This window comes from Gymnogyps californianus, chromosome Z (genome assembly GCF_018139145.2).
Source record: "Gymnogyps californianus isolate 813 chromosome Z, ASM1813914v2, whole genome shotgun sequence".
NCBI lineage: Eukaryota > Metazoa > Chordata > Aves > Accipitriformes > Cathartidae > Gymnogyps > Gymnogyps californianus.
Genome location: NC_059500.1, coordinates 75,630,936 through 75,645,881, shown reverse-complemented (window position 1 = coordinate 75,645,881; position 14,946 = coordinate 75,630,936). Strand labels below are relative to the sequence as shown.

The 14,946-nt window shown below is 40.6% G+C and overlaps 1 protein-coding gene across 1 annotated transcript in view; it reads right to left on the bottom strand.

Annotated features, from left to right (window-relative positions):
* Positions 1-1,020: 1,020 nt before the first annotated feature.
* KIAA1328 (KIAA1328 ortholog) overlaps positions 1,021-14,946 on the bottom strand; it is a 174,932-nt gene continuing 161,006 nt past the window's right edge. The window contains exon 11 of the mRNA XM_050913687.1: positions 1,021-1,840. Coding sequence (XP_050769644.1) covers positions 1,627-1,840 — 214 coding nt within the window. The 3' untranslated portion in view covers positions 1,021-1,626. The remainder of the gene's footprint in view (positions 1,841-14,946) is intronic.

Genomic DNA, 14,946 nt, shown 5'->3' with positions numbered 1-14,946 from the left:
GTAGTCATTTTCTGGTCCAGCAATGCTGATGCCCTCCTTTAAACTCCTCCAAGCAGCTTTTAAAATTCGGCTGGGATGCACAAAAAGGATGTCACCTAATTTGTGATTAAGACTGGGCCTGAACGAAGCAGCTCAGAGTAACTTGAGGTTCATCTTTCCCTTCATTCTCCTTTTGTTTCATTGCTGTAAGAGCACAGTTCTGCCAGGGGCGCGTGCTAGATATCTTGCACTGATGCTCTCATCAGAGATGCACCACGGGCCTCATTGCCAAGCCTTGCTAGCTCCTTGCAGAGCACCAAACATGGCGCAGGAGTAAGCATGTGGGAGGCAGGCAGCGGCGATACCCCAAGGATCGGTACAGCAACTCGCTGCCATTAAGATAAGCAGGGTTGCCTAAAGAGACTGTCAGAAAAGCTGTACTGGCCCACAAAGTGGTGTTTGGGAGCAAATGGCCTAAAACTTGCCCGTACTGGCTCAATTCTACCTTTCCCTCGCTGCAATTTTACTGTGCAAAATGAGTATTTTAGCCTCATATTTCCAGGAACACATGCCGGTGGCTACTGTTACAATAAAATATGAACACTGCATTGTGGAGAAAATGACCATTAATCCTGTAATCTGCAGTCATTTTTACCAATTCGGCACATTTCTTTAAATAACGAAGTACATGCAGTAGATGGAAGTGCATTTAAATAAACTGAAATAGATACAGCATGAATAATTAAAGCCAGCAGGGAACTGTGCATTGTGAGCCGCTAGTGGAAATAATTACTGATTTGTCTTATTTACAATGGAGCCTGGATACAGGATCAAAATAGTGCAAGTTAGTGAAAATGTCTTAAGACTGTTCTTATACTACCACTACTATATATTTCATCTTGAAAAGTATATCAAATAGGTTTTGGACCACTACAATGTCTGACTGTGTTCTGCTATTTCAGGGTTAGGTTAGCCAGCACATAAACTCTGTCAAATAGGACTGATTTAAAGAGGAATATATTTCAAACGGATGCTTCGTACATCAGCCTGCAACATCGTCTATTAATGTTATTAGACACTGTATAGTTAAGCATACAATATACTCCCTAAAATCCCAGCATGTTAAATATCAGAATGTTGAAGGAAAAAATAGATCATAAAATCACTGAAAAAAGTACTAAAGTACTTGTACCTTTATAATATGCCAGGTTTTAAACAGACTTGTTTAATTAGAAAATAATCTACTTTGAACTTGGTGGTTCTTGAATGTTAGGCAGTTCTTGCAAACTGCTTTACAGCTAAAAATCGATAATGAAATATATTTCTGATATGAGGCTGGCAAAACTGTGACTTCAGTCTATTAGAAAATGTTGTAGGTTAAAAAAAAATACATTTTAGAATGATTACTTGGCACATGAAAGATTTAGGAAAAAAAGTTAATGCTTTCTGATTGGTCTACCCCAACAACGTCCTTGCACCATGATTACTAAATCCAAAATGAAACTGGATGCTAGTCAGCTGTGTTTTAGGAGAGGGAAGACAAGCAGTTGTCACTTAAATAATTTAACAATGGTACTTTAACACAAACAAATCAGCAATAAAATGTCCTGAAAATTCTACGGAAAGGCTGTAGACCAGTGAGGTGTGTCAAATGAAGAAAATCTCCTCGAGGAGCCGGCTCTCCTCTAGCTCATCTGCTCTGCTTCTGGAGCTGCGAGGGGTCTGGTACCAAGACGACGGCCTGTGGCTCACACGACGAGGCGTGTGTATTTTGTTCCTGTCGTAAGATTCTCTGCAGAGGTGTCCTGGGGCAGACATCGGACTCATAGCTTCAACCAGGTCAAGAAGACAGGCTTTGTACCTACAGAAACACACCAAGAAAATGGAGCTCCATTAAGCGTCACAGCATCATGCAGGAATTGAATCCAGTCTTCCTGCCTTCATAATTCAGACTAGACCTAGATTTGTCTGATGGGGGCCACCAGCACAGAACGAATTTTGCTGTATGTGTTCCTATGAGGAATACCAAAACAGAGGCAGTGAAAAAGAGGTGAGCAAAGCATGGGTCCTCAGGTTTTTTTAAGCTGTTTCATCAGCTTTTCCATTTGCGGTGCGTAATGTCTTAGTCGCACTCCGGAGACTGAGGACAGACTTCAGAGTTACGACAGCCAAATACACCAAACAGGTACAAGGCAGACCCACGCAGGTAATGGTAAAGTGACTTATAGACATGCTGCACTTTTTTGAATAGACCTCTACACTTGATTTAGTTTCCCAGGGATTTGAAAACAGCAGGAGACTTTATTATTATTGCCACCAAACTACATGTGCTTCCTGTAAATCTCTATGCGCTACATGGAGTCTGTCTGGTGGAAGCACTGAAGGAATATAATCTAAGCAAGGCAATACAAAATCAACACTCGAGGCACCAAGAGAAAAGGCAAAGGTGCTAAACATTACTCAGGCTGTCCTTTAAGTGTGAATACAGATGTGGGGGAAGGTTGCAAGTCAACGTAAGCTGGTAACACACACTAAATAATGGCAGTTACTTCAGACAGAGACTTCCTATTAATATTCACACACAACAAGACCTGATCTAAATACCAGCACAGGATTGATCATTACAATATATTTTCTCCTGTCCAATTTTAAATGTCTTAAATGATACCTTTTCCACTGCTTCCCCAGGGAGGCTGTTCTCCAGTCCAAGAAATATCACTCAAGAGTTTTACCCAGAAGTTCCCTTTGTTCCATTGTGTTGTTAGCACCAACCTGTCTGACGTTATCAATGCTGAAATAATTCACACATTCAATGACTTACATGCACAGAACATTATTCACAGCACCCAACCTAAGGTATCAGCGTAGCTGGTTGGTTTCCATAAGGTCACTCTCTTGTAAGCAGAAAGAGTTCATCCATAGCACAATGGAACATCTCAAGCTCTTTCCTGCTTTGAGAAAAGCCTCTGTTTTTCCTTTCAGGACAGTGGGAGCCTAGGAAGACTAAGCACCTAAGTCAGACAGCTGGGGTAGGTTCCACAACTCAGATGGAATGAAAAATTCTTAAGCACAAATATTCAAAACAGTTTATGGATGTGAAAGATTAGCAGCGGCCAATGTCTCTCCTAAAGGCAGACTACCACTTGTGCTCTCCAATAGCATCATGCAGCAGCAGGTAAAAAGACTTCCTTGCCTAAACTAGCAACGCCATGCAAAATATCCTTCATTGGCTCCAGCGGTGAGTGTTATGTCCCAACCATCACCAGAAAACTGACCATGACAAGGTAACTCATAGTTATGTCTGAGACACAGAAATACTTCCTCAGCTCAAAGGAGTTAACTGTGGTACTGCCGGATTAATACTGATGTTAATGGCAACCACTGGAGTTATGCTATGATTGCTTGGAAAAGTCAGCTCTTTGGTTTCCTTCAATTTTTATTGTTTCTTCGAATCTGATGGTTGCCATCGTTTCTAACACAGTCTGACTTGACATTACCACTTCACAGGGCTCTCTCCTGTATTTGACTATCTATAGGTTATTTTATTTTCCTTGGGATGTACTAGCTTGCATTTTACCCAATCAGAAACCGATTTTGCAAATTTCTTTTTCACATTTTAAGCTTGTCTACGTGTCCTTCTATTTTCTGTCTGTTTAAATCACCCCTAATAGCCAAAAATTAGTGACTCAAAACAAAAAAAATACAGCTTTAGTTTTGTTTCAATTGGACCATGTAAGTGGCTAACCCTACACAAATGTGATGCCTTACAGTTACCCTAACCAAAAATTTCAGAAGAACACAGGGGTTTTGGGTAGCCAAGTAAGACCATTTTAGAGAGGTCTGTTGTTTGTATTAGCATTCAGAAAGCACCCTCTAAAAACGGAGGCTCCTTAAAGATATCTCCAGCGTAAGATGGAATAAGCTGCACTGATAGTGAGATCTAGCACAAAGCTATATTAGACTTCTCACGTAGAGAAAGTTTTGGACTAGACTCTATATAGATATACACAGATGCTTTGAACCCCAAAGAAACCCAGTTAATACATACACCAGTTTCATTAGCCACACCTAAAACTTCTTTTTAGATTAATCTAGTCTAGCATACAAATGCTTATCTTCTCTGACTGTAGTGCTATCATAAAATTTCAATTTCTCCAGCAGCCACATTCAATCACAGATTAGGTAGGGGGAAACCAAACCAGCCAGTGCATTTATAGCAAACATGCAGGCCCTAGATTTCAGCAGTACCTTCGAGTTCATTTCTTCTGCAAGTTTATCTAAGTTTTACAGCATTTCTGCTATCGGGAAGCCTAAATGATTTGGCAGATTACAAGCGCAGCAAATAGCAAAGATTATGTAAAAGACGAGGTGTTGTAAATCAGTCTATTTGACACCACAGTTATATATGCAATAAAGTGAATGAACTCTGCTAACAGAGCACTATCTGATAAAGAGAATGCTCCTTGCAGGTATTTAGTGTTTAATCCCATGATAATGGTTTGCCCTGGTTTGTCTAGGCAACATCAGACAGCATCTGGCTGGAGGCAACAGAGTAGACCTAGAATGGTTTGAAGCTCGCAAAGACAATTTTCTCACCATTTATTTGTATCCGAATATTTAAAGAGACACAGTCAAAATGCTCAAATCCTGAAATGCAGCTTTCTCTAAAACCAGGATATGTATTCCTTGCACGATCTGAATAGAAGCATAAGTAAAAGCAGGCTTCATTATTATGATTATTATTATTAATGTGACACTTAATGGCTTCAGTGAAGTCAAAGCTGCAGGATCAGGCACCTAAGAGTCAGAACATTTCAAACAGGAAAACTGATCTGGCAAACTTGGCTTGTGAATACTGAATGCTCTTTTAATGCAAATTAACAGCCAAGAGTGACCTTGTATTGTTCATGCTTCCCAAGGAGAAAAAATTCCCAAACATTCTGTGGAAGTACCTGTGCTGGACATTAGACCACATACAGAAATTCCTCACGTATAGATGTTCAACCAAGCAACCAAATGTCCCATCAGTGCTAGATGCTTACACACATTTTCTTTGATGGGTTTTTCCCTCTCAACAGAAGGAAAATGAGGTGGGCAACTGTCCCTTTAAGGATGGTGATAATTCAGTCTGTCTTCACCTTTTTGGTACATTTGCCAGTGTTCTGGAAAGTCAATGAGCACCTCCGCAACAGACTGGAAAACAATCTCTTTTCTAATCCTAGTTTTGACACTTCCCCCATGTATATTTTTTCATCGAACTTTCATGAGCTTGAAAGTCTGCACGTCTCATCATGGGAGAAGAAAATTCCTAAAGTCTAAAAGTTTGGATTAGAAGTCTAACTATTTAGACAGCTAAAGTTTGGTAAAAGTAATCTTATCACAAAGTCTCCAAAAATTCCATCAGGAGAGGGAACACAAAGAATTAGTGTACAAAGCATGAGGAAGACAGGGCCATGTGCACGAGGTCAGAGAAGGGAGTAGAGAGAACAGACCAAGGTAAGCTTTGAAGCTCTTCTTTCAATGAAGAAATCTGACCTTTGCTTTTAACGTAGAGGGTAAAACTCCAAATACAGCTCAGAGAGCAGCATGGAGATGACCAAATTCTCTGAGAGGTAGGTACCACCAGGATCAAGCCAGTATAGCTGCGTTAGTGCAGAACTGTGACCTAGGTAGCTAAATCCGTTCTGGTCAGGCATTGCACAGTGCTGTGACAGTATTCCCTTACTCTCCTCTGTACAATTAACATAGGTTGCTGGAAATTTGGCTAATCAGCCACTAAAGTGCTTTTGGAAATTTTATTAGAAACTTTCAGCATTGGCTCCTAATTAAATAAGTATCCAGAAGAGTTTATAAACTCTTAATGTAAGAGAGTTTTGTAGTCCATCAGTAAGGTAACAGGAAACATCACAAAGCATTACAAGTCAGAACAGCTCGTTAAATGTTCACATTTTAAAGAGAAAAACAGTACAAAAATAAACACAAGTTGGCACAGAGCCAAATCCTTCTTTCCACAGCATTTCTGTTTCACCGCCTGTGCAGCAGGAATACAACTCTCTAAACATCTACAGGTGCATCTTACTTTGCACTGGGTTTCCAAATTGAATGGGAAGGAAGGCTATCACAGTTTTACAACAACCACGCAAATGTGGCTGTTGCTCTGGGAACCGTAAGACCACTTATTCCCAGGATGGTTGCTGAGAAATCACCTGAAACCACTTGGTATTCTGTCTAATAAAACCTGCTGGGCAATCAGAGTTTGGACAGTCCCACAATGTACAGTACCTAAAAAATGGTCAGATTATGCAAAAGTGATGCACAGAACTCATTACTGTGCAGGTTATTAGAGAGAACGGTGCTCTTGAAGGTAACCACAGAGCATCCTTGCCTCAATTGGCTGAACAGTGACATTTGTTTATTTATTTATTTAGGCATTTGGGATATGTCATTGAATTTTTAATGGTTGTCTATTTCCCATTGCTAGTAAAATATATTTCTTACACACTGTTCAATTTTTAAACTATACTATTGTATTTTCATATTGTGCAGTCCCATTTAACTAATAATATCATTTGTTCCTTCCTGAAAAAACAGCACAACCCCAAACAAGTTTGATATTTGGAGGAGCAGGAATTTCCCCATGAGGCAAAATAACTAAACTTATTAGAGTCATAAATACTCTGGCAGTGAGATAGATGTGTATTTCTTTAAACAAGCAGTGTCAGATATTATTTGATTGCTATGTTCAAAGATATCTTTTCATTTACAGTCTCTGAAAATTTATTCTTCAACCATAAATGTGTACAAAACTCTGAGAACGTCTCTTCTGCAAGGTGATGGCATTTCAACAAAGCATACTGGCAATACGGTTTTGGAGATTAGTAGCTGTATAGGCTTACTTTATTTAACTGTATATACCAGAGGAAATAAAAAGCTTTATTTTTATACTACTGCTTATATTTTCAACATAAAGTTCAAAGTGATTTACTAATGTTACATGAATTGCCTTTGAATTACAGTACAGTATTGTGCCTAAGTACAAAGACTAACACTATTTTGTATTCATAAAACACTGCCTGCCTCCAAGCACTTTACAAATGCTAAATACAGCTAAAAACACATTCAAGGGGTAGGGAAGAGACCCATTTTACAGAAAAGGAAACTGAGCTTATTGTTATTATAAAGCAAATATCAAATCCCTATTTGACTGGAACAAACAGGGCAAACAAAAGCAGAGAAAAAACAGATGCAGACAAGAAGTGGCCTCAGCAGTTGAAGTACCCCAAACCTGAAGACACCACACTAGTGACACAACCCGAGGTTATCTGGAAAAACCAGCTGTGCTGATTTATCAGTCACCTCCAAGTTAACCCAGGCTCTATGGGCAAAGGGCAGAACTCTACCCAAATTAAAGAGTGCTAGCCACTTTCTGCCATCTTTATTCTTGCATTCACAATTGTTGCATTAGGGATGCTCGAGGTATCTGCGTGGCTTGTCCTTTCAACATCCACATACCAACCTCTTGTCCATAAACTTGCCTAATTTCTTTTTCAACCTGCTGCTCCCACAATGTCCTGTGACAGCCAGCTCAGGAAGTTCATTGCTATTGAAAGATATACTTTTGTTTTCTGTTTTAATCCGATATCCTGCTAGTGCCATTAAGTGCTTTTTAAGGACCGACTGCAGTTAGTCTCTCTCACGTGGTGGGATCTGGTGAAAAACAGTTCCACATTCAACTTATCCACCACCTTCACAATTTTGCAAACCCTGATCATTTTCTCATCCAGTCTTTTCCTATCCAAAGTCATAGCTTTTTGCTCTCTCCTTATACGGCAGCTGCTTCATCCCCTTGATCAAATTAATTGTCCTGTGCACCTTTTCTAGCTTCCACTATGTCTTTCTTGAGAGGTAAAGACCAAAAGTACACATTGGAATCAAAACACGGGTACACCAAGGCTTGTGTATCCACAAGCTTTTGTGAAGCTCTAAGAAGCTCTTAACTTCACAAAGCCTAATCACCTGCTCTGAGTTCAGTGTCATGTAGGCATAGCGTTGATGACTCTTCTCTAGGTGGATTACATTTTTGTCCATTCAGTTTTGATGCCTTTTTGGAGTTTCTTGCTGTTGACATGGCATTTGACTATCTGAAAGAACTTAGTATCATCCACAAACTTACTAGGTCACCCAGGAGATGTTGCTGTTCCCTTCTTGCTCCAGGTCACTGATGAAGAACCAGCCCAGTGGGTTCCTGGGGGACCCCACTGCTAACTCTTCTGCATCACGAAAAATGAACATTAAGTCCCTTTGCCTGCTATCATTTAATAAGCAGTAAATCCACACAAGGACTTTTCCTCCAATCCTGCAGAAACTTGATTTCTTTAACAAACTTTGGTGTGGAACCTTGGCAAAGGCCTTTTGAAAATCCAAATGCATTATGTCCACTGGATCCTCTTTGTGTCACCAGATTTCTGGGTTTAGGATCCATAGGTCTGAGCTAATGTCTCAGATACTTTCTCCTCTCCCTCTCTGCTGCATGAGTATGATCCAGGTTTTAACCAGCATGTTATTTGGCCCAGCAAGCCTGAGATGAACATGCTAATGAACATTAGAGACTGGTTGGATAGGAAATGAAAGCTGAGAAAAAGAAGCTGACTTTGCAGTCATTCCCTGAAAAGCCAGAAGTCAGGATAGGGGACGTTGCCTTTCATGTGTGAACTGCATCTTCAGTGACCAAAATACACCCTTGGGGGATATTCCCATGTACTGACTCTCAAGGTGCCAAAACCAAAAAAAGAACACAGAGAAGTGCAATTCTTGAGGCTGAAACATCAAGCGAATGAACAAGATTAAATCGAGAATTGGAGACAAAGGGACTGTGCCAGTTAGCCTGAGATTCCCACTTTACTTTCATGCAGGTTGGGACTCAAAGCAGACACTTCACTGTGGGATACAGAGGGAGGCAAATTGAACAGTGCTATATATGTATTTAAACCAGCTCCAGGTTGGGATGTATTTCTTGCCTGTAACGGGTCTGTATTTTCCAAAGGCATCTCAAAGTTTCTTAATTCTTAAAGAAAAAGATCAGACTGGAGAATATTTCAAAGCAATTAAAAAAAGATCTGAGCCTTTTATTTAAAATACATCACACAATGTGAAACAGAATATATTTACACAGTGTCCTCAGCAAGAGCCTCCCGGAGTGCTGTAAAACCCACACCCACATAACAAAGAGCTTACAGTATCAGAGACTTTTAGAGAACTCTCCAAGGCAGTATTCACAGAATCATAACCTAGAGAAGGAAAAGACTTATTAGATCATCCAGCCATCTCCCTGCTGACAGAGAGCCATTCCCTACAGTGTGCTTCCTCACATTTGTTGCTAACAATCAGCCTCTCGCTATTCTCCTTGGGAAGCCATTCCACAGCCAAACATATCTCACACTATCATTACCATTATTACTTATTTATAGGGTACAATATAACCTAAAGGGCCTTGATCAGGATCAGGGGGACCAACTGTACTATCACTTGTAAGAGCGATCCTCTCTCCAAAAGAGCACGCAGTCTAAATAGGTAAGTCAAAGTCCAGTGGGGAAGATATAACATACAATTAAGGAGAATAGAATAGCATGGGAAGTGCCACAAATGTTCTATGAATTTTTGCTTCAGAGTTTGGTAGGAGGAAAAGGTATGTGCCGCAAACAAGAACATGTTTCTGATAGTCAGCTAGAGATAAACAAAGAGGATTTTCTTCCTCCCAGCTTCACGGTATTAGTTATAGCTAAAGATCTGGCATGGTACTGAGAAATCCATCTCCTTTTTTGGTGCAAATACTCCTTAAGTATTTGAACAATATTACATTTCTCCCTTCTGCTCCAGTCTCAGTCAACATTTATCGGAGCCATACGTATTTTAATATTCTCTCATAAATCATACCTCTAGCATAGCAACAGATTTTGCCACTCTCCTCCAATCTTTGACAATATCTTTCCAGTATGCAATCACCCAGAAATGAGCACCATATTCCCCTGGTGGGGTTACACAGAAACAGAGAGGAGATCAGCTCCCTCTAGCACTCACGCAAAGCTTGTCTGTGTGGACTCAGATGACAACAGCCTTTTTGCTGCCGCTTCATTGCTCTGCAGGTCCCTCTCTCGTGTATGTATTGATACGCTGCACTGCAACACATCCCTGTATACTGCAAGACCTACAAACCAGTGAACTCAATGCCTCGTTTTCTGGGGTTATGAACAATTATCACTAAATCTTGTAGAAAACAGAATCAGACATTACAGCCTTTGCATAGGAGAATTTGGAGAGAAGCAGCAGAATTGAGTAACAACATCACACCTTTGCTAACTGAAATGAGCCGCGCTTGACAGTGTTATGGGACAATTCTCCCTCCCCAGTGTGACAAACAATAGTAAAGAGCTAAAGAGGACTTGGTCTTGAAAGGGGCTGAGCACTGCTGGTTTGCCCCTGGCCTTTTGCATACCAAGCAGAGCCAGTGCACTAAAGGACACTGGATCCAGCAACAGCATCTCAAAAAACTTGTGTCCTAAGACAGGGCTGACAAGAGATTTTTCTTCCTCAGTTTTCACCCTGGCTTCACCTATGATAGCATCCAACCGGCTGTCATTACTGAAATAAGAGTTACTGCTGCTCTCATTCCTCCTTGCTACACAAACAGGCCATTTTCACTTACCTTGTAGTCAGAGACCAACACCTGCTTTCCTCACCTTTCTGCACTCCTGTCTCAATACTCCCAATCCTCGGTTATCCTACCTCTTTGCTCCTGGTAACTCGGCCTTTTCTATTATTTCCTCGTCGGACTTTTGCTCAGATCCTGCTGCCATGTTACCAACCTGTCAAATACAACTGAGAGGGCTTCTTCATTGTTTTTGTCTCTGTGTACTTTTAGTAGCTAAAAAACAACAAAAAGAACCCCAGATCGTTTATTTTAAGGTATGGCTGCAGGCAGCTGAATTGGCGTAACTGAGGTTGTAATAATTCTGGAAGGGGAGGGTGAACAAAGACATGAGTGCTGGGAAGTAAAGAAACCTTTTAAATCAGATCTGCCAGTGACAGAAGAATAATTTAGAATGAAGTTTCAGTATAAAAGAAAGACATTATAGAACTACGGAACTACCATGGAGTTTAACAACCACCTCTGCAATCACTCTGTTTGTATTGTCCTTCTCTCCTCTCCCACACACCCGTTTCTGTCTCATCAAGTCTGAAAGCTCTTCAGAAAAATGAACCTCAGTGTATGTACAGCACCTGGGGCCCTGATAATAACTTTGCACTTCAGAGCATGCTTAGCTTTTATTCCCTTTAAGCACTCTGTCATCACAGCATATCTTCAGCAAGATCTTCACCCTTTATTGTTCTGGGCCAAAACTAAGCTGTCATCACCTTTTCTGCCATACCTCATCCCCCTACTTCTCCTGCCTTAACAGCCTCTCTTCTCAATTTTTTGCTCTTACAAGTTTGTCCCCAAGCATCTTTCCCCTCAAAGCAAACTCTAATTCAATGAATCATCTTTAAAATTGTGCTTTTTCTTTTATAATGTACTAAAGCCCTGACAAAGGGTTGCATATGTAAGTCACAGTGCAATTCTGCACCTCCTCTCTGCCACTCTCAGTGTTACCCCTTAGTTTTGATCTCTTTTCCACGTTTGTCTCTTTTTCCTAGTGTGCTTTCAGCAAAGCTGGGACTACCTTACAGCTGTACACTGCCAGAACTTTGTGAGTACCAAATAAGTACAAAACAACTCTAAGGTGCATGGCTTAGGGGAAAAAAAACCCACCACATACAGCTTGCAAAGTCCATCACCATTTACAGGGATTAGCAATCTGTCTTTTTTCACAAGCTCAGTCCAAATTCCCAGCCTGCCAGATAATAAATCAACTTTTTGCTTCAATTGTACAGTCACTGGGAGATCTGCATAGTTTTAGGTCAAGCACTTATAACCGTTTTATGATTCTGAAGTTTCTTACCTTGTCATTTAGTTACTGAACTGTGAGCTTTCATTGACTTTCTAACCATTGTGGCAAGAACTGTTACTAGCTGTGCAAGATTTAAAACCTCATTGAGCAGAGGAGCAAAATCGGACTGCAGTAGTTCTAAGTATATATTGGGGTGGAATCGTGACCCTATGGAAGCCAATGGAAGTTCTGCCGCTGGTTCACTAGAGCTGGGTTTCTTCCCTGCCTGCTGCCATTTGTTGTGTTGGGGTGATTAAGTATTGCAAGCTTTCTATTTTACACCCTGGAAATGAGATGCCTCAGTGAATGCTTGGAAATTATTTATTTTACCTTTTTCTTTTCTTTTTTTTTCTATCTTGGTGAAATATTTTACATACAGTCAATTGCTGTACCTAAACACCACTCTTCCTGTGGATCTGTACATTCCTTCCTCTCTTGCTTGTCAGCTTAATTTCTTTTGCTGTGGCATGGAGTGTTTAATAGCAAAATCTAGCACTCAAATTCTTCTGTTTCTTAATTATCTCTGCCCTGTCAGCTATATCAGTGAAAACAAGTTACCATTAGACAATTCAGATAACAGTAAACACCAAGTTGTGATAATATAGAGTCCTGTGTTACTGTCATTACGGAAAAAGCCGTTTCAGGGAGGTTTAAAAACACTAAATAAGCCCAGCACTTCTAAATGGCCAAAAACCTAAAGATATCTTAATTATTCTTCAATATCTTAATCATTCTGTAGAATCATGATCTTGTATAATGGCCATTTTAAATGAAAGGTTTGCTGCTCTGCACAGTTGCCACTTCCTTCTAATTGTGAAGTAAAACATAACTTAGCATGGCTCTATGCCAGCATGACTAGAAAAATTTACAGACACTAACTCTGGTTGAAATAGGGGGGAAAAAGCAGTTAGATTTAAGTAATAGAAAATCACTCACCAAGTTGTACTTTAAAACAAAACACTAGAGCTTTAAGTTGACAAACTGACTTGAATTAAACCACATAAAAAAGTGCTTGCACTGTAAATCTTACAGGGCAAAAGTGATGGTAGGTTATCATTCTGTTTATTAGCATGCACTTTGGAGAGTTCAGGGCAAGTATGGATACGCATTCATTCCATTTTATGCCGCACATTACTGAAAACACATTCCCCATAAATAATTCATAAGTGCATTGTCTGAAATTTCAGATTCCAAAAATACAACACAGTTTTCAACTTTATGGTTGCTTGGTCTTCAGAACAGAAATAGACAATTGGATGGATGGACTTGGCAAACCTGATAAGAACCCATCAGTCAGAATTACACTCCAGAAGTAAATGCAAACATCTTCTAGCTCCCGATCCCTGGAACACCAAGGCCATGACAATAACCCCTGTGCTTGTGCTAGCTGTCCCTTGGTAGGGAACAGGGAGAAAAAGAGAAAGGGAAGAAGTAACCAAGTAGTGAGAAGAAAGTGTTTGGTCAGGCGCTGGACTTTAAAAAGAACATTTATTAGGAAAAAAACAATGCCTTGCTGTTCTCTGTTCATGAGCTGGGTGCATAACTGGAGAGTTAGGAGAGAAAAGGATGTTCTACAGGATGGTGTGGTGGAGAGCTAATAGGTTGAAACTGCCTAGAAATCCAGAGGAATTTAAATTTAAGGTACAGTAACAGTCAAAATACAGAGAATGGACATACTTTGCCTTGCAAAAAGGCCATTTTTCTGGCCAGACTGCACCACAAACTTGAGCTCTGCTTGTTGCTCTCAGCTTTTAATTGGTATCACTTCATTAATGCTAGAGACATAGTAACTGGCATCATTCTTGATGCCAGCTATTCTAGCATAAGAGAGGTGAGTAGGATCTTGCAGTTCACCTGAAGTCTAATTTCTGCAGTGAGCAGAGTGACCACAACACCCACTGAAGAAACTGAAGTATGCTTCATAGGCTAGAGCGCTTAAGCTTTATATGCCTTGTGATTCTGCATCTTGCTGACATTACATACGTAGTTTATGCTCTGTTGCTTCTTTTTCCTTCATACCGTACTCAGAAGCCTCACATCAGGCAGCAACTGCTTTTCAGCCAGATTTGCATTCACTTGCTCGGTTCTACTCACCTCCCAGTGAGAGGCACACACAATTTCGCGTGCCTTATTTAGGCAAACCCTTGGTGCCTAGCCCTAACAGAACAGCCCACAATCTCCCTATTCACCAGCTCTTTATTTGAACTCCTTTACTCCAATTTGCCTGAGAACAAATGTTGCAACTGAGCTCAAATACTTGGCATCCCAACGTATTGATTGCTTGGGCGCAGACCATACGTGAAGAAACAAAGCTCTCATAAAAATTGTATTCCAGTACCCAACTGCTGTAAAACTTCCTAGTCGGCACTCGGTGTGGAAGGGTTGGGACTATCTGTTGCTCCATTCATTTCCAGGTGTGCTGAACTCTCTGGGGTAATCTTTAAATCAGCTGAGATTTCATACATCAAAGATGAGGATACATAATTCAAGAAAAGCCACTGAGATAAAACAGTAGCTGTAAAAAATACAGCATGTTGGTGGTGCTTGGTTTCGCATGTCAAAGAGGGGCGACTGCTGGCAAGGAGTTGCACGCAGTCAGCAGAAGAGCATGCCGTGCGGCAAAGCAGGTAGAGTCGGTGTAAGCTTCATAGGGACACAGGCACTGAACAGGCTTGATGTTGTGCAACTACCAAGCTAGAAGGCACCCTACAGAAAACAACAGCGGTAAAGCACAGAGTACAAGGCACTCAGGTTTGGTGTCCCTTGGCTGTAGTCATCACACACTTACAACCTCTTTCAAAAACTTTACACAGGTGGTAGGCGTCCCACTGAGATAAATTACCTACTTTCGGTTGCCGAACAGATGGGCAGGGAAGTGAAATTTTAGTTTGTTCATTCCCAGCAGTAACTAGCAAAGATGATCTCAGGCTCTGCAGGATTACTTTTCGATAACCATACACCTGCAGACAGTCCACATTTCTGT